The following is an 18,645-nucleotide window of genomic DNA, read 5'->3' on the forward strand; positions in this document are numbered from 1 at the left end:
TCCTCTTATTTTATTTTATTTTATTTTATTAATACTCACGCATTGCCTTGATCAGCAATTTCCTGCCAAGCTCTCTCTCGCGCTCTTGCTGCCACCGCGGTATTGCTTTTTTTGTTGAAAATGTGTGTATGCTCGTCATAAGCTGACATTAGAATTTCCAATTCCCTGGGGAGAAGTAGGAGGATCTGCGCTTAGTTTCCATGTTTGATCATGTTATCAGAGATCCATTGATGATGGCTCTTTATAGTCAACAGGCACGCCCTCAACCCAGAGTGAACATGCTCAGAGTATATTCAACCCAACGCTGATCCACTGTTCTGAAACCGAAAACCCAGAGTTGCTTATCAACCCTGCGCTCTGAGTTAACCAACTCAGGGCGCAGGATTAAACCCAGAGTATGTAAAACCAGCTACCTGAAACAGGCCCCAGGTTCCCTTAACAGTTCACTTGAAACAATGACCGCAATGTGTTGACATGTCATGATGTTGCAGGATTTTTATAGTGGCCATGCAGGTTTCGGTGGTAGTTGGTGGAATGCAGACAGGCCTGGTGAATACACATAGATATACTGGGATAAAGGGCTGGACCATTGTCACTTCACTTTTAAGGTGACAGGGGAAAAAACATAAATTTAAGATCAGCATGATAAAGGAGTACCTGGCCCAACAGCGAGAGCACAACTTTCCCTGACCTGCCACTTATTAAAGCTTCACTCTCTCTGTCTTACCTGTCCGCTGTTCCACCCATCCTCCCATTCACAACCCCACTACGCATGTCTCCTCCCTCATGGCTGGGTCATATATATGTGGACAGGCCACAGGGATTTCACTTCTCCTCAGGTACATTTCTTTTGAAGTGTTGTTCCTGATTTATTTACTTTTGTGTTTCCTGTGTATTATGACTGACTAGGATCACCTGAAGTTGGGGAGCTGCACTTTTATTGTTTAAGGGTAAGATTAAGTCACTTGCTGTTCTTTAGTAAATTTTTTATTGCATTTTATAAAAGATAAATAGGTTATACTGGTTCAGGCCTGTTGTAATTGATTCTCAGATTATTTATTTCACTGCTTTTCAACGTGGACATCCCCTTGTCATTTGTTCTTTCCAGTCAAACATCAGGTGTCAATGGCTCCGTCTCTGGCCCGATCCGCTCCGAGCGAGCTCAACCATTGGTGGAGCCAGCTGAGGTTTCGCCTTCAACACAAGAAAGGATGGAACGAGAACTTGGATGAGACGTTTATGCTCCACACTAAATAGTAAGTAATTCACTCAAGAAACCATTTCCAACTGATGTCATGAATTAAAATTATGTCTACACGTAGATGTTAAAACTAACCTTTATAAATACATGTGTATTCTATCCTTCTTCCCTCAGCATAAATGACATCCCCCTATTCTATGCAGCTAAAAGCGACAGTGTGGGTTGCGTCAGGAAACTGCTCAGCTGTTCATCCATTAATATATTTGAGAGAGGTGAGAGTGAACTGTGAATTGTGTGAACTTCAGTGTGTGGTTATTTCAGCTTTGTTCATTTGTAACCTGTTCAGCTGTGATCCTCTCCCTCAGGTGCTCTCGGGGAGACAGCGCTTCATGTGGCCGTGATGAACGATAGCCTGGACGCTGCCGTGGCTCTGATGGACGGAGCTCCTGAACTCATCAATGAGCCCATGACCTCCGAGCTCTTCCAAGGTTGACAAACAGAAACAGGCACAATTACTTTGTACATTATGTGTTGCATAGGTTGAAATTATACAAAGAGAAAGGGGGCGTTCAACCCATTCTACAGTATATTCTGCATCTGTTCATCTCTCTGTTTGGCCTCAAATATACAGTACATGCATTTCACATTGTAATTTCTTAGAAAAACAGGTGCCACCAGCTACAACATAACAGTATCGCTTTAAGTGCCCTAATTATTTTGCCCAAAAGACTTCTGTACTTTTACGTAAGCAAACTTTTGAATACAAGACTTTGACTTGTAATGAATTTTTTTTTTTTTAACATTGATTGAATTTCAGCCTCAAAAACAGCTGATTTACAGATGAACACTGCTCCCCTCTCTATGTCTCAGGTGTTACTCCGCTGCACATTGCCGTGGTGAATCAGAACATCAACCTGGTCCATCATCTGATCAGTCGTGGGGGCGATGTGGCTACACCTCGAGTCACAGGTCTGTACTTCAGGAAGAGGATCGGAGGACTTATATACTATGGTGAGTCAGCAAGCTTACTGTTAGCAGCCTTATGGTGGAATGACAATGTCAACGAATGTGTATGCAAAAAAATAGGTTATGTACTATGTGCTGGCTGAGAGACACAAAACAGATGGAGATTTTCAAAAGGCACATTTGGTCAACAGGCGAGCACATCCTCTCTTTTGCTGCGTGTGCGGGGAATGAAGACATTATCTCCATGGTAATCGATGCAGGGGCCAGCACCAGGGTCCAGGATTACCGTGGTATGAAATACTGCCTCTTGAGTACAGTATTACTCAATTATTTTACATACTATGTGTACCAGCCTGATATTTGATCTATTATATCTTATTTGACCTACTGTCTCTTGTCAAAAAATTATTTTTTTTCCCCTCCTTGTTTTCTGTCTAGGTAACACAGTGCTTCACATTTTGGTTTTGCAGCCCAACAAGACCATTGCGTGCCAGGCCATTGACCTGATTATGGCACGCGATGCAGAGCTGGACCAGTCACTGCCACTTGACATGGTGCCCAACTACCGAGGTCTTACACCTTTTAAACTGGCTGCCAGAGAGGGAAACATTGTGGTGAGTAAAGCCTTTGAGGGGGGTTACAGGGTGAAAAAACCCAACATGAAAGGAGGAGCGGATTATTTCACTAATCCTTAACTCACTGCTGTGATTGCCTCTGTCTCCCTCAGGCGTTTCAGCACCTGGTCAATAAAAGGCGTGTAGTCCAATGGAGTTTGGGCCCTATGACCTCCAACCTGTACGACCTGACAGAGATAGACTCATGGGCCGACGACATGTCAGTGCTGGAGCTCATCGTGAGCGGTCACAAGAGAGAGGTACAATATAGGAAATATAATAGTTGGACAGAATGATGAAGTTGATGTGACATTGAGAATACATTAAAACAGATTGTGTTTGTTCCACAGGCGAGAGGGATACTAGAGGTGACCCCTGTGAGGCAACTGGTTAGTCTGAAGTGGAACTTGTACGGAAAACATTACTTCAGGTAGAGTTCAGTGTCAGTGTGAAGTAAAAATATCAGAATTGTGCACATGTCCAGTCTTGTTTGAGTGTGACTCCTTTTCTCTCCTTTTCTTGTGCCAGGCTGCTGATGTTACTGTATCTCTTGTACATCGGGACCTTCACGCTGTGTTGTACATATCGCCCTCTAAAGGACGCTCCAGAGAACTACACAAAGTCAGACAAGGACAAGACCATCCGGGTCCAGAAAACACTCCAAGTGCGTTAGAGATACATACAAGTACATGGCATGCATGTGATAGTTCACTGCGACCACATAAAACTATGATCTGTTTAAAAAGGCTTGGATTAAAATAATAAAGCATATCTACTTGGAGTAAAAACATTTAAATACATTTTTTTTAAGTACCAATTCAATTCTTTATTTCCTCTCTCTGTGCCTTAGGAGAGTTATTTGACGTATGAGGACAACCTGCGGCTAGTGGGTGAGATCATCAGCCTCCTGGGAGCTTTTGTCATCCTGTTACTGGAGGTGAATTCATGAAACATGTTCTCTTACAGTACATACTGTGTGCTACAACACAGTGGATTTGCACTGCTACATCTTCTTGTCTCCTCTTCTCCGACAGATCCCTGATATTCTGAGAGTGGGGGCCAGGCGTTATTTTGGCCAAACTGCACTGGGAGGCCCCTTCCATGTTATCCTGTAAGTAAGAACACATCACAACAGAATAAAAAAATATAAAAGTGTTATATACTGTTCTGAAATACCCTTTAACCTGTCTGCTGTTGTTTGTACCAGTATCGGCTATGCCTGCCTGGTGGTGCTGCTGTGTGTGTTCAGAGCCTGTGAAGTGCAAGGGGAGGATGTGGTCATGGCAGTGTGTCTAGTCCTCGGCTGGTGCAACGTCATGTTCTTCGCCCGAGGTTTTGAAATGCTCGGCCCTTATGTCATCATGATCCAGAAGGTACACGACTCAGACACACACACACACACACATGGTGGTGCATTGCTATGGGAGCTATGTGAGTCATGCGGAAATAGTAGCTTTGTTGGGCGCACCTGTGCCCAAATGTTTTTGAAAACAGATGTATTCAGTTGTTGTTTTTAGGTTTCTGAGGTCCACCTATTTGTGTTTGGCAGACAGAGTGACCTATACCATGTGTCTCATTTCCCCCTAGATTATATTTGGAGACCTGACAAAGTTCATCTGGCTGAGTTTCATTGTGCTAATGGGTTTCTCCACCTGTGAGTATATTCTGAGCCACACACGCACAAGCAGATATTTAAACCTTACAAAGCTTGTCAGATTGGAAATTCTTGATATAGGAGCCTTAGACTTTTTCTTCTCGCCCCTCATACTATTGTGACATGTTTTCTCCCAGCCCTGTGGATGGTGTACATGACCCAGGAGCCTGAGGCCATTCCTTCGTATCGCTCTTTCCCCATCACCCTCTTCTCCCAGTTTGAGCTCAGCGTGGGCCTCATAGATCTGCCCGTGGACCACACCATCGCCACCCCTCCGATCGTCCATGTGCTGCACTGCGCCTTCTCCGTTGTTTCCTACATCCTTCTGCTCAATCTCCTGATAGCCATGATGAGTGACACACACTGGAGGGTGGCCCAGGAGAGGGACGAGCTCTGGAGGACTCAGGTAACGACAATAATGCTTCTAGAGACAGAAATGTCAATTCAGATAAACACCTTCATCGTTTGCTTACCTGTGCATTAGGATGTCATACATGGTCACAGTTGTAATAATGTTTGTGCAGGTGGTCGCAACAACTTTGATGCTGGAGAGGAGGCTGCCCCGCTGCCTGTGGCCTCGGTTTGGTGTGAGCGGGCTAAACTATGGTCTGAGGGAGCGCTGGTATCTCAGGTAAGACAGGGACACAAATGATGAATAATTACTAAATTGCAATAATCAAACTTGATTTTGTATTATTGATTTAGTCCCTTATTTACAGTCTTAAATCCTCATTGGTGCATGGATATTCATGACCTAATCTTGTTTTTCCCACTTCTCTCTATCGAAAAGTGCACAGACAAAAACTATTTCTAATGTGAATCAACAAAAAATGCATGAACTTTGGTAGAAAATAAGTATAAATAAGTAGTTGCCTTTATTTGTTAAAAATAGTTTCACCCATAGGGAGCAAAAGTCAGGATATTTTGGCTGCCAATGCTCCATTCAACTTTAGGGATAGTTTACATTGTGGGAGAATTTCCATTGTGACCACTTGTTGTCTCTCTGCAGGGTCGAGGATAGAAACGATCCTATGTTGCAAAAGATGCGGCGTTACATCAAAGCTTTCTCCAAAGACGATGAAATGGACGAGAAGACAGACACAACAAAGGGCTCGATTTCGGGAACCCCCAAACTCAGACCTAAAAACATAAAGGGGTTTGGCAAAAGGAAGTCTCTGACTGGCTGGCAGGTGATTCGCAACAGCACTCTGGGTTACGAGATGGAACAGGAAGAGCCGGAGGAGGACCGGGACATCCAATATGTCTGAGGAGAGATTCTACCTGAGCCTGATGTGAATCATCCGAAGGCCTCCCATCATCATACAGTCCTGGACATGTGAAATGTTTATGAACAAACTTGCGAGATGAGAAACTCAAATGGTTCAATCTGCCTATGTGGTCCACAGTGCAATTACTCTTACAGTATTATGCTATAGAAAAAAGTGCATTATTTTTATAGTAATAGAAAAAAATATGTAGCAAATATACGTGTATGTATATGTATATTTACCGTATATATATAGAGAGAGAGAAATTAGACTTTATCAACTTTTTTATATGAGAATAAAGACTTGTTTATCCTAAGTATATTTGTCTTCATTTGTGAAAAAGTCATCTAAGACAAGACAGTATAAGGAATCAAACAATGCTGTTTAACTGACATGTTTTTATACAAATTAGGTAACAAAGTGCATCAACAAAATGACTAAAGCTCTTCAAGCTTCAAATATAACACTATTATCTAAGAGTTTTCATCATCTGCCTTTGCTGGACGTTACAGATTAAAGCGTGAAGCGAAATGAGAAAATGATTTGAAATGTTACGGAGGAGTTTATGCTTGTTGACAGAGTTTTTGCTCTGCTCATGTTAAATGAAATTCTGACAGTGCTGCAGCTGACAGATGAAGTAGGAGTATGCATTGCAACGAGCTCTCATCCAGTTCCTCTCAGGTGGGTCTTCACTGCTGAGGATTCCACAATCCCCTTCTGACGTAACTGTTGCCCAATAACTGCAAACAGAAGAAAAAAACATTGTTTAGTACAATCAAAGTTAGTTTTTTGTTTTGAAGGTGCTCCGAGGAATTTTCAGTTTGTGTTTATTCTTGCACCCCCTTTGGACAAAAGTGGTGTGACCACAAAACAAGACAAAAGCGACCCAACACCTAGATACAAATGTGCTAATGCGATTGGTCAATCCATCAAAAAGTCACACAGAAAATCATTAATCGATTATTTGGCTTGATGGAGAATCACCTCGTTTGCAGGGCAGTGTTGTTGACCCAGGTCCATGCGGCTTCCCTCTGTCTCAGCCCGATCCAGTATTTCATGTTCCCCACCTTAGTCAGAAAACTCTGTAGGGGCACAGCAAAAATATACTGTGTAATTGATCACCTACTTTTTATTAAAGGAATAGTAAAGCAGTTTTCATTTTAATTTGTTGCCTCACTCTCCGGCTCAGGAAAAGGTCTCAGAAACAATCCCTACAATTAAATGTGCATGCAATTTTGATGAAGAAATGGGCAAAGGGCGCTCACCCAGGTTAGCTTAGCTCAAACACTGGTAGTCAAGGGTTAGCGTTAGCCTGCCTATGCTGACAGTCAAAAGATAAACTTTACAACATCACTAAACACTCATGTGTGCTTGTTGGGACTTCTTTATTTACCACGTTATGTTGTGCTCTATATTTTTTTACACCTTATGTAATTTTAGAATCAAAAACATACTAGTAGGAAATAAGAAACTGCCACTGACGGCTACTACGTAATCATAGCTCTGCATCGACGCAATGCATTGTGGGACAGTTGAGTAGGAAAAGTAACCTATGGATCTATACACAAAATCTTATCGGAAGCAAGTACTCATCTGGGCATTCCTTGCCTACACAAACTTGCATACACAACCACAACATACTCAAATTGAGTTCAAAATGAGTATGAGTAGGACGTTAGAAGGGCTTTTCGAACACAGCCATGGTTTCTGTTGTTAGCTGTTAGTTCTACCTGAACCTCCTGGCTGCTAATCACAGCCAGAGATCCTCCTCTAGCGCTGCAGTTCCTCTGGGCCCCGTCCCAACTCAGTCTGAATGTGGACAGGAAAAAACATGATCGGCCGAAAGTCACCCATCCATCAGCACACTGCCGACAGCCAAGAACTGGAAGAAAGAATGCATCAATGCAGAAAAAATTCCAAGTAAATGAAGGAGAGTAAAAGAAACAGCACAGTTTAGATGCGGCAATATATGTCCTCCAACAGTTTAATATAAAGCCTCAAATTGAAGCACTCATGTTCAGCCACCAGGAGCAATTAAGGGTTTGAGGGTTGATGTGGGGAGGAGGTGGGGATCTACCACGAACCCTGCGATCATTAGATGACCGTTCTTGTCCCCATAACAAAGAGATCATAAATAAAGAAGAAACAATGTGGCTGATTAAATTCAGCTGAATCTTGGTTTAATTAAAGAAGAACACACATTCTCAGTTCTGTAAAAACAAGCAGGATGAACCAACTTCCTCCATGTCTGTTAGCGTTACAATTTAGGACCACTTTGAAAGCAGAACTGATTATTGAGAGGGCGCCATTTGTTTTTGTTTTTCATTTGATCTTGATCTTCTTTTTGCTTGAACAAGGGTTTGTTTGTTTACACCTGGCATCACACTCACGTTGAGGTTGTATGCTGGTAAAGAGAGTCTGGCACTGCTCGTAGCTGCACGTCAAAGGCCTTTGCTTGTTTACTGCTGTAGTTTCCTCTCTCTCCAGACAGGCTGTGGGTCCAGTTTGGACTAGAAATCAAAGCAGGAGTGGGAGGACAAGAATGTGAGGGAAAAGAATAAAGCCCCGCAGGCGGCAGCAGTGCAATTGGACACCCTTTGTTTTCCCATATCGTTGTTTGTTGTTATGGGCAATAACAGAACGAAATCAATGTGATCCTATACACAAACATATTTTCTCAATTTTATTTTATTTTTCCACTGCTAGGGAAAAACTACAATCCTTTCATAATTAATGTTGGAGTCAGCAGGGATTTGTTTTTACCACGCTGACAAAAGTAAAACAAACTATCAGATCCATGGCTGCGGATACTCACGTTTCACACTGAGGATAAGGATGACCAGCAGCAGAACCAAGCAGATTACTGTGAGGAAAACACACACAGCACGATACAGATGTGTGTTTCCCTCGGTCTGTTTCCCTGAGGAGGAATACATCAGTTAGAGAGATGTTAAGAGAGATATTCTAAATGAGCAACACAAATCACCATTAAGACTGGAAAAACAACTGCTGTGGCCTACCTTTTCCCCCCTCCAGTTCAACACATAGCTCTGACTCAGGTGACAGAATTTCACCGGATTGGTCTTTTTTATCCTCGCCATAACTGCGCCAAAATTTGATGTACATGGTGAGAAATGCCCTGGGATTTGTGATACAGCTTGTTTACCCGGTCCTTCTTCGTCTGCCTCTCCTGCTGACTCACGCCTGCAAGAGTAGCATTCTTACCCCCTCCCGTCTCATTGCCATAGCAACATGACATTGAAGGACTCCTAAATCATTCATAGAGCACAATGCTCGTCTTGTCCTTCAATTCCCCAAAAATTATACTGTCTCTCTCTTCTGTGTGAGAGACACAGACAGATACTGTCGGCACAGAGACGCCACAATCCAAAACAACAGATTTAACTCTTGAAGTTCAGATTTCAGAGAGACAAAGTGCAGTAATATTTGTGAAGTTAAAGGAATTTTAACCAGGACACTGTGGAACCCAGAATCATTCAATCATTGCGTTTTGTCTATTAATACTCCACTTACTCACATTTACAAAACACTCTCATGTTATTGTTAAAACTGTCCTTGGAACGTTGGATTGGATGCGTCAGAAAATGTTAAGACAAAACAGTTTCTGTCATTGTTGTCAGATTGAAAGTGAAGTTGGCAACTATAGCTCAAGATAAACTGTCGACATTTTTAAACAGAACATTAAGTAGGCTACAGACTTGTGCTTCTTGTGCTTGCCAAACAATTACAGACAATATATTTCAGATGAAGAGGAATGTGTATTACTATCTATTCGGACATAACTGCACTGTATATTGAATAAGATTACAATTATGTTATAATAGGTCTTTGTCATAGCTGAATCTTTTACATTTTGTGATCATCTGATCTAAGGCCACATGTTTTAGACACTCGGGTGAAAAGAGGGGCAAATCCGTCCACTAATCCCCATCTGGTTGTGAGTTTGGTCAGAGGGTGGGAGAAGGACTCTGGACAGAACCTGTAAGCCAGAACGGGTATTGCGGTTGAACTTCTGGAGGAGGCCCCTGTTTGAGAGATCTTCAACTCACACTTGCGTCAAGCTTTTCTAGCATCCCTGTGGAGGTTGGGAGTGGTTGATGTTCAAAATTTCAGCTATGGTCTCAAGGTCTCAGTTGCATCAAGGTGCGGTAACCCTAGAACACTGTGGTGGTCACCGGTGTCTGACTGAAGAAGGAGTCCTTCTGTGATATGTTATCCCGGGGGGACTCCAGAAGCTGTACCACAGCGACAGGCCTGAAGGGCTGCAGCCTCTACCGTGAAAGAGGCAAAGCTGGGGGTGTGGGAGAAGTTCAGATAAATCAGAGAATGATTTTGGTCGACTGAGGAGGTAGTCTGCCAGTGAAAGGAGCACTTTGAGGAACTACTGAATCCGACTAACACACCCTCTATGGTAGGGTGATGGGGAGCTGATGGGGAATCATTGTCAATTTCCCTGGTGGAAGTCACCGAGGTAGTAAGCAACTCCACAGTGACAAAGCCCCGGGGATGATGAGATCCGTCCAGAAATGCTGAAAGCTTGAGGTGTGGAGGGTCAACTTCAGATTGAAGAGGAACAATGCAGAATCCGTCCTGCCCATGGAACAACGGACGAAGGCAAAGCTCTCTATACCGGTGGATCTTCGTTCCCATCAGCAGCTATAGTCATGAAGGCTAGGTATTGACCAAAATAACGAGATCAGGGGTACAAACGGTCAAAATAGGTTTCTCAAGGGGAAGGCTGGCGTTTCCCTTAAGATGAGAAGCTCAGTCATTTATGAGGAACTCAGGGCAGATCCGATCCTTTGCATAGAAAGGAGCCAGTTGAGGTGGTTTGAGCATCTGGTAAGGATGCCGCCTGGGGGCTACCCTAAGGAGGTATTCAGGCACGTTCAGCTAGGAGGAGACCATGGAGGATACCCAGGACTAGATGGAGAGAGCTGGTTAATGTGGGAAAAGGAAGTTCTGAGGGTGCTGGAGCTGCTGCCCGCACTACACGACCACAGTTTAGCAGTTGGCGTTGAGTGAGTGAACTTTTCTTTTCCTACCGAGACATGCCGAAATGTAACCTGTGTAATGGCCGTAATTTCCAGTCCTAACTCAGTTTGGACCTTATAAATTGCAGATAGTTATTTATTCACTTATATAACATAAAGTTTGCTATCTAGATGAAGAATAACTTGAGGCATAATTCACTACTTTATTTTATATAAAACGAAAATTAATTTTAAACAAAAGGATCAGAATATATATATATATATATATATATATATATATATATATATATATATATATATATATATATATATATATATAAATGATAGCTACTTAGGAATTTATATTAGTCTGACTATTAAAATAAATGCTATTTATTATTATTATAATATAATACTTATTTAAATAATCAACGTTTCCCTTTTCAAATATTTTTTTAAGCTAACATTGACCATAAATGACTACTTACTCACTACTTAGGCTTGGGGGAAGCAATAAGTCGACTGACAGAAAATGTATAATATATTAAAGGAGAAGTAAGTGATATTTTTTGTTAATATAGCATACGTGTTAAATCACTCTATATTTATACAGGAATCACTTAAACAGTATGCGCAGTTCATAACACAGGTCTCCCAGTCATTCAGCTTTGCAGTAATTGCCAGATCAAATTTTGAGTATTCCTCTCTTTTTTATCCAATCAGGATAAAGAGCACTATAAAGAGGCGGGTCTCTGTGCCCGTAAACGGTGACTCGCTGCTGTCCATCGCGGCACTATCTGATGAAGACGGCTGCATGTTCATGTGGTGTTGATGTAGGTCCAGGGAGGGGACTGCTAACTGCTGTCACCGACAGGAACTTAGCTAAAAGGACAATATCACTTACTCTCCTTTAATTTAATTGTAATGATACATTTATTTTTAAGGCAAATATTCCAATAATGTATTGTTATCTATTGGTATATAGGCCGAACGTACGTTTAAACATGTTTTGAGTATTTTAGTTTTTTCTAAAACTATTCAAAATTAAGTTTTGTGGAGACGGTATTGCTATTTTAAAGACAATGATGTAAAAAATATCTTACTTTCTGTTCACGCAATAAAGAAGACTTAAACATATTAGTAAAGCTTTTTCATAGCGGTAGGATTCTTTACAGGAATTGAAACAATGTTGAAATTGAAGAATGACCCCAACTCTTGAGACAGTCCTCCAATAGGTTTCTCTAATAGTCAAACAGAAACATTTTCACATGCTGATCATGTGGTTTTGAAGTGTCATTAATTTGCTTCTGCTTTCTTCATTACTTTCTGTCTGAATCCACATTCTTGGAAACGTCATGTCTTCTTGACTCACAGCAATATATATTCTTACATATAAACATTATATTTTAATTCAATATTTGCATTATTACATGGCTAATGCCTGAGATCCAAGAGTGCAGTGTAAACTCTCACTTCACTTTATATCGTGAACATGAAAATAAATATAGTATGAACAGCAGCATGGAGACCATGATGAGGACAAAATACCCGTGATTACTCAGCAACGTAGCATGTATGCATACTGAAACATGCAGTCATTAGTGACTTTAGCAGAAGGCTACATTAAACAGAAAAGAAACACACACACACACGCACAAACTTAATATGAAAGTGTACCTGCTCTTTTTTTAACTGAAGCGCAACGATAATAAGCCTCTGTATAGACGTCCTCAGATGGACTTTGTAGGTTAGAATAGTGGTCTGGTTCTGCTTCCCCTAAAGCCAGACAAAAATATAGACATACATATTTTAACAGACATGTATTACAAATATTAACCCTGGAAAACAAAGTATAGTATAACCCCATCATATTTGCAACTTTTAAATTAATTAGTATATATATTTTTTTGTGTGTTTTATTCATCTCTTTGGATGGTTTTGTCATAAATACAAGATTGAATTAGACTTGTTGTACCTTCAGTTTTGACCTCCAGCATTGGTTCACTTTCTCCTTCATCTTCTTTCTTTCCTTCTATCTCTTTGGTGATATCCTGCATCTCCATGGCTCTTCTCTTCTGTTTCTCTAACTTTCGTTTCTCCAGGGAAGTCTTTCAGACCTGACAACGTTATGTAACCTTTTGTCACGCAGACACAAATACAGATTAAACACTGGTCACTCTAATAATGTCACAAAATGTCACAAAATCAAAAAAAGGACTCTTCGCCCTTCCCCTAAACCACATGTAAACATGTGAAGTAGCTTTGGGGGAAGGCAATTGTGTGAGCACATTTTATGTCATTATGCTGTGTGTGATAGACATTTGTTCAAGTGTTAAACACAAATTAAAAAAAAAAAACATAATGGTTAATCTTTCAATGTAATACAAGTTTGTAGCAATCCAAATAGTTTGATTTGAAATATTGAATAAGTGTGGCATAAGAAGACACACAAAAATGTACAAACAGACGGACATATACGTATACATATATAGAGATATATTTATTTATAGATATACAATCATATGAAAAAGTTTGGGAACCCCTCTCAGCCGGCATTATAATTGACTCTGCTTTCACAAAAAAAAGATAAAAGTGGTATGTCTTTAATTTACCAGGAACAGCTAAGTACTGGGATGTTTTCCAAAAAAAGATTTTTTGAAAAGCAGTATTTGGTTGTATGAAATAAAATAAAATGTGAAAAACTGGCTGTGCAAAAATATGGGTACCCTTATGGTTTTGTTGATTTTAATGCCTCTAACAGCATGTAAAACTGATGACTTTAAACACAAAGTTGGTTGGATTATGTTGTTAAGCCTTGAACCTCATAGAAATGTCTGTTTAATCATGAGAAAATGTATTTTAGGTGCCTAAATGCAAGTTGCACTTCTCTTTGGCTCTCTGCTGAAGTGAAACAGAATGGGATCATCAAAACTGCTCCCAAAAGATCTTAAAAACAAAGATTATTCATTATCATGGTTTAGGGGAAGGCTACAAGAAGCTTTCCCAAAGGTTTCAATTGTCAATTTCTACTGTAAGGAACGTTGTCAGAGAATGGAAGAACACAGGCACAGTTGCAGTTAAACCCAGGTCTAGCAGACCAAGAAAAGTACAAGAGCGGCATATGCGGCGGATTGTGAGAATGGTTGCACACAACCCAAAGATCACCTCCAAAGACCTGCAAGAACATCTGGCTGCAGATTGTGTATCTGTACATGGTTCAACAAATCAGTGCAATTTGCACCAAAACATCTGTATGGCCAGGTGATGAGAAGGAAGCCCTTTCTTCGTCCACGCCACAGATACAGTTGCATGGAGTATGCAAAAGCTCATTTCATGACAAGCCAGCTTCATATTGGAAGAAAATGCTTTGGACTGATGAGACAAAAATTAAGTTATTTGGTCTTTATAAAAAGCAGATGTTTTGGTGCAAATTGCGCTGAATTGTTGAACGATGTACAGATACACAATCTGCAGCCAGATGTTCTTGCAGGTCTTTGGAAGTGATCTGTGGGTTGTGTGCAACCTTTCTCACAATCCTCCACCTACGCCGCTCCTGTTTTTTTCTTGGTCTGCTAGACCTGGGTTTAACTGCCACTGTGCCTGTGTCCTTCCATTTCCTGACAACGTTCCCTACAGTCGAAATTGACAATTGAAACCTTTGGGAAAGCTTCTTGTAGCCTTCCCCTAAACCATGACAATGAACAATCTTTGTTTTTCAGATCTTTTGGGAGATGTTTTGATGATCCCATTCTGTCTCACTTCAGCAGAGAGTCAAAGAGAAGTGCAACTTGCATTTAGGCACCTAAAATACATTTTCTCATGATTAAACAGACATTTCTATGAGGTTCAAGGCTTAACAACATAATCCAACCAACTTTGTGTTTAAAGTCATCAGTTTTACATGCTGTTACAGGCATTAAAATCAACAAAACCACAAGGGTACCCAAATTTTTGCACAGCCAGTTTTTCACATTTTATTTTATTTCATACAACCAAATACTGCTTTTCAAAAAATCTTTGTTTGGAAAACATCCCAGTACTTAGCTGTTCCTGGTAAGTTAAAGACATAGCACTTTTATATTTGTTTTGTGAAAGCAGAGTCAATTATAATGCCGGCTGAGAGGGGTTCCCAAACTTTTTCATATGACTGTATACCTTCAACTTATTATGTAATTAAATGAACTTTTTTATATAAGAATAAACACTGGCTTATCTTAAGTATTTGCCTTTATTTGTGAAAGAAGCATACAGCATTAAAAGGAATCATACAATGTATACTGACATATACAAATTAAGCAACAAAATACAACAAGAAAGTGACTGAAGCTCTTCAAACTTCAAATATAAAACTATTATCTAAGAGGTTTCTTCATCTGTCTTTGCTGAATGTTACAGCTTAAAGTGTGAAGTGGAATGAGAAAATGATTTGAAATGTTACGGTGGAGTTTATGCTTGTGTTATAAAAAATTATGTCAGCGCTGCAGTTGACAGATGAAGTAGGAATAGTCTTTGCAAGGAGCTCTCATCCAGTTCCTCTCAGGTGGGTCTTCACTGCTGAGGATTCCACAATCCCCTTCTGACGTAACTGTAGCCCAATAACTGCAAACAGAAGAAAAGAACATTGTTTAGTACACTCAGAGTTAGTTTTTCGTTTTCAAAAAAGCAGAGAGGGAATAAAGCTGGCAAAAGATAAATGTAAACCGCCTTCTGTTTAATTTCTTTATATTTTGAACCCACCCATTTTGCATCTGATCTTTACAGAATTAAACATTGAGGTCCCAAAAACTAATTCCCCAACATAAAAAAGAAAAAGTGATGAGACCACAAAACAAGACAAAAAGCGACCAAAAAAACAAATGTGCTGATGCGATTGGTCAATCCATCAAAAAGTCACACAGAAAATCATTAATCAATTATTTGGCCTATATCACCTCTTTTGCAGAGCAGTGTTGTTGACCCAGGTCCATGCGGCTTCCCTCTGTCTCAGCCCAATCCAGTATTTGAGATCTCCCACCATAGTCAGAAAACTCTGTAGGGGCACAGAGCCATTGACATTTACAAAAATATACTGTGTAATTGATCACCTATTTATTTATTTTTTCAATTAATGATTTAATTTAGTTCCAGGCCAGGGGAGGAAGTCAGCCATCAGTTCTACCTGAACCTCCTGGCTGCTAATCACAGCTAGAGTCCCTCCTCTAGCGCTGCAGTGCTTCTGGCTCCTGTCCCAGCTCAGTCTGAAGGTGGACAGGAAAAAACACGATCGGCCCAAAGTCTGCCAACCATCAGCACACTGCCCAGAGCCAACTGGATCTGGAAGGAGGAATAGATCAATGTAGAAAAAAATCCAAAGTATATGAAGGAGAATAAAATAAACAATGCTGTTTAGATGTGGCAATATACAGTAGTTTAATATAATGCCTCGAACTGAAGCATTTCGCAATTTTTTCATCATATTCATTCAGGGTGCTGGTCAGCCACAGGAGCTGTTTGGGGTTGTTGTGGGATGGAGGTGGGGATCTAACCGCCAACCTTGCAATCAGTAGATGAACGCTCTGCACGCTCTTGACCCCATAACAAAGCAATCGCAAATAATGACAAAAAAATTAAGCTGATTAAATTCAGCTGAATCTTAAATAAAGAAACCCACATTCTCAGTTCTGTAAAAACAAGCAAGATGAACCAACTTCCTCTGTGCCTGTTAATGTGACCATTTTGGACAAATTTGAAAGCAGAACTGTGGTTGTTAAGAAGGCGGCATTTGTTTTGTTTTTGTGTTATTTTTGTTTGAACCTTGTGATTTTTCACCATCACACTCACTTTTGGGTTGAATGCCGGAATAGAGGGTCTCGCACCGTGTGTAGCTGCACACCGAAGGGGTTTCCAGGCAGGCCGAGGGTCCAGTTTGGACTAGAAAAAAAGCAAAATTAGTCCAGGCAGGCAGCAGCAATGCAATTGGACACCCTTTGTATTCCTGTATCGCTGTTTGTTGTTATGGACAAAAACAGAATGAAATCAATGTGATCCTTTATATATTCTCCATTTCCTTTTATATATAATTTATGTTGGAGCCAGCAGGGATTTCTTTTTACCACACTGACAAAAGTAAAAAACTAAATCAAATGCATGGCTGCGGATACTCACTTTTCACACTGAGGATAAGGATGACCAGCAGCAGAACCAAGCAGATTACTGTGAGGAAAACACACACAGCACGATACAGACGTGTGTTTCCATCAGTCTGTTTCCCTGAGGAGGAAGACATCAGTTAAGACTGGAAAACATCTGCTGTGGCCTATACCTTTTCCCCTTCCAGTTCAACACATGGCCACAGCTTTTTCATCCTTGCCCTAGCTGAGCCTAAATTTGATGTACATGGTGAGAAATGCCCTGGGATTTGTGATACAGCTTGTTTACCCGGTCCTGCTTCGTCTGCCTTTACTGCTGACTCATCTCATTGTGTTGTTTACAATTTCCAGAAAACATACATTGTTGCTTTTCATATACTTTTTTTCATAAACTGTTCCCGAAGGCAACAAAGCAATGTGTTCATCCAAGCACAAACTGTTGGGTGATAGCACTTTTGCAGTTGCTGGCACGAGACTTTGAAACGTTACTCCCTGGCAATCATAGAAGCAGCTCATTTCAAAGCTAACCTCAAAACCTATTTATTTAGAAAGGTTTACAAAAAATTGTAATGAAAATAAATGTTCATAAATATTATCAAACTTAGTTTAAAATGCAGCCTTTTTACTGTCGACTTTTTGACAGGACTGTGTGGGTGTGGGAGTAACGGTCTGAATGGCAACAGTCATTGTTTTTATAGAATGTTCGGGCAGAGAACTGCAATGATTGGTCAGCAATATGTTTAATTTTTTCTTCATTTTTTAAATATGATCTTTTAAGTCCATATTTGGATGTCTAATGCTTGAGATCCAATAGTTTCAGTGCAACCTCTCGCTTCACTGTCCACTGTATGTTGTGAACATGATAGTAAAATCATGGAGACCATAATGCAGTCATCGGTCACTTCAGCAGTGCATTCCACAGAAAAGACACACACACACACACACACACACACTTAAGGTGTACCTGCTCTTTTTTTATCTGAAGCGCCACCATTATTAACCTCTGAATAGACGTCCTCAGATGGACTTTGTAGTTTAGCGTAGTGGTCTGGTTCCTCTAAAGCCAGACAAAAATACAGACATACATATTTTGATAACAATTGGTATTTCAAATATTCATCCTGAAAAACAAAAACACAATACAAGTATAATCCCTTAATATTTTCAACTATGAAATGTATTGGTATTATTTATTTTTATTTTGGGTGTTATTAGTATTTGTCATTAATTTTTTTGTAAAACAACATATAATTTTCAGTTCTACAATATAAGCAAAGGTATTATTATAAAGCAATACCAGGTTGAATTAGACTTGTTGTACCTTCAGTTTTGACCTTCATCTCCATCTCCATCTCCATGGCTCTTCTCTTCTGTTTCTCTAACTTTCGATTCTCCGGGGAAGTCTTTGAGACCTGACCACTTTATATACCTTTTGTCATGCAGACACAAATGCAGATTAAACGCGTAAAAAAAATGAAAAAAAATGTACCCACAAATATTCAGAGAAAAAGTCCACTAAGTCTATGACTCAACTAATCTATAAAAAAAAATCGAGCACTTCCCCTGACTCTGATCAGGGGAAGTGCTTTTTCTTGACAGTCATCCTTCCTGTGAACCACATGCATACAGTGCACAAGTAGCTTTTGGAGGAGGCCTTTGTGTGTACACTGCTGTGTGATGACAACCGTTTGGTTAAGGGCTAAATAAATACATATAAAAATACATAATGGTTGAGATTTCAGTGCAATAGAAGTTTATAGCAATGCAAAGAGTCTGATTAAAATGTTCTGAAATATAACATCCCAAATTGTGGCATAAGA

The 18,645-nt window shown here is 40.3% G+C and overlaps 2 protein-coding genes across 2 annotated transcripts; one reads left to right on the forward strand and one right to left on the reverse strand.

Moving 5' to 3' along the window:
- Positions 1-844: 844 nt before the first annotated feature.
- Positions 845-5,864, forward strand: trpv6 (transient receptor potential cation channel, subfamily V, member 6). The gene is made up of 17 exons (XM_080039717.1): positions 845-950; positions 1,109-1,256; positions 1,376-1,473; positions 1,567-1,689; positions 2,072-2,212; positions 2,359-2,457; positions 2,606-2,781; positions 2,895-3,041; positions 3,132-3,211; positions 3,310-3,445; positions 3,632-3,718; positions 3,816-3,892; positions 3,989-4,154; positions 4,369-4,435; positions 4,573-4,841; positions 4,960-5,066; positions 5,445-5,864. The coding sequence occupies exons 2-17, from the start codon at positions 1,126-1,128 to the stop codon at positions 5,701-5,703; spliced, it is 2,163 nt and encodes a 720-aa protein (XP_079895843.1). The 5' UTR covers positions 845-950; positions 1,109-1,125; the 3' UTR covers positions 5,704-5,864.
- Positions 5,865-6,033: 169 nt separating this feature from the next.
- LOC307259657 (uncharacterized protein) lies at positions 6,034-18,186 on the reverse strand. Its single transcript, XM_080039600.1, has 15 exons — positions 18,147-18,186; positions 16,842-16,946; positions 16,518-16,607; positions 15,856-16,010; positions 15,629-15,726; positions 15,187-15,296; positions 12,786-12,832; positions 12,375-12,473; positions 9,900-10,015; positions 8,724-8,860; positions 8,519-8,623; positions 8,094-8,213; positions 7,434-7,585; positions 6,688-6,785; positions 6,034-6,443 (listed from the first exon to the last, which is right to left on the reverse strand). Exons 1-15 carry the CDS (start codon positions 18,181-18,183, stop codon positions 6,302-6,304), a joined length of 1,611 nt encoding a protein of 536 aa, XP_079895726.1. The 5' UTR covers positions 18,184-18,186; the 3' UTR covers positions 6,034-6,301.
- Between the last annotated feature and the right edge of the window lie 459 nt (positions 18,187-18,645).

The sequence above is a fragment of the Ammodytes marinus genome (assembly GCF_949987685.1).
Source record: "Ammodytes marinus genome assembly, chromosome: 13".
Classification (NCBI taxonomy): Eukaryota; Metazoa; Chordata; class Actinopteri; order Uranoscopiformes; family Ammodytidae; genus Ammodytes; species Ammodytes marinus.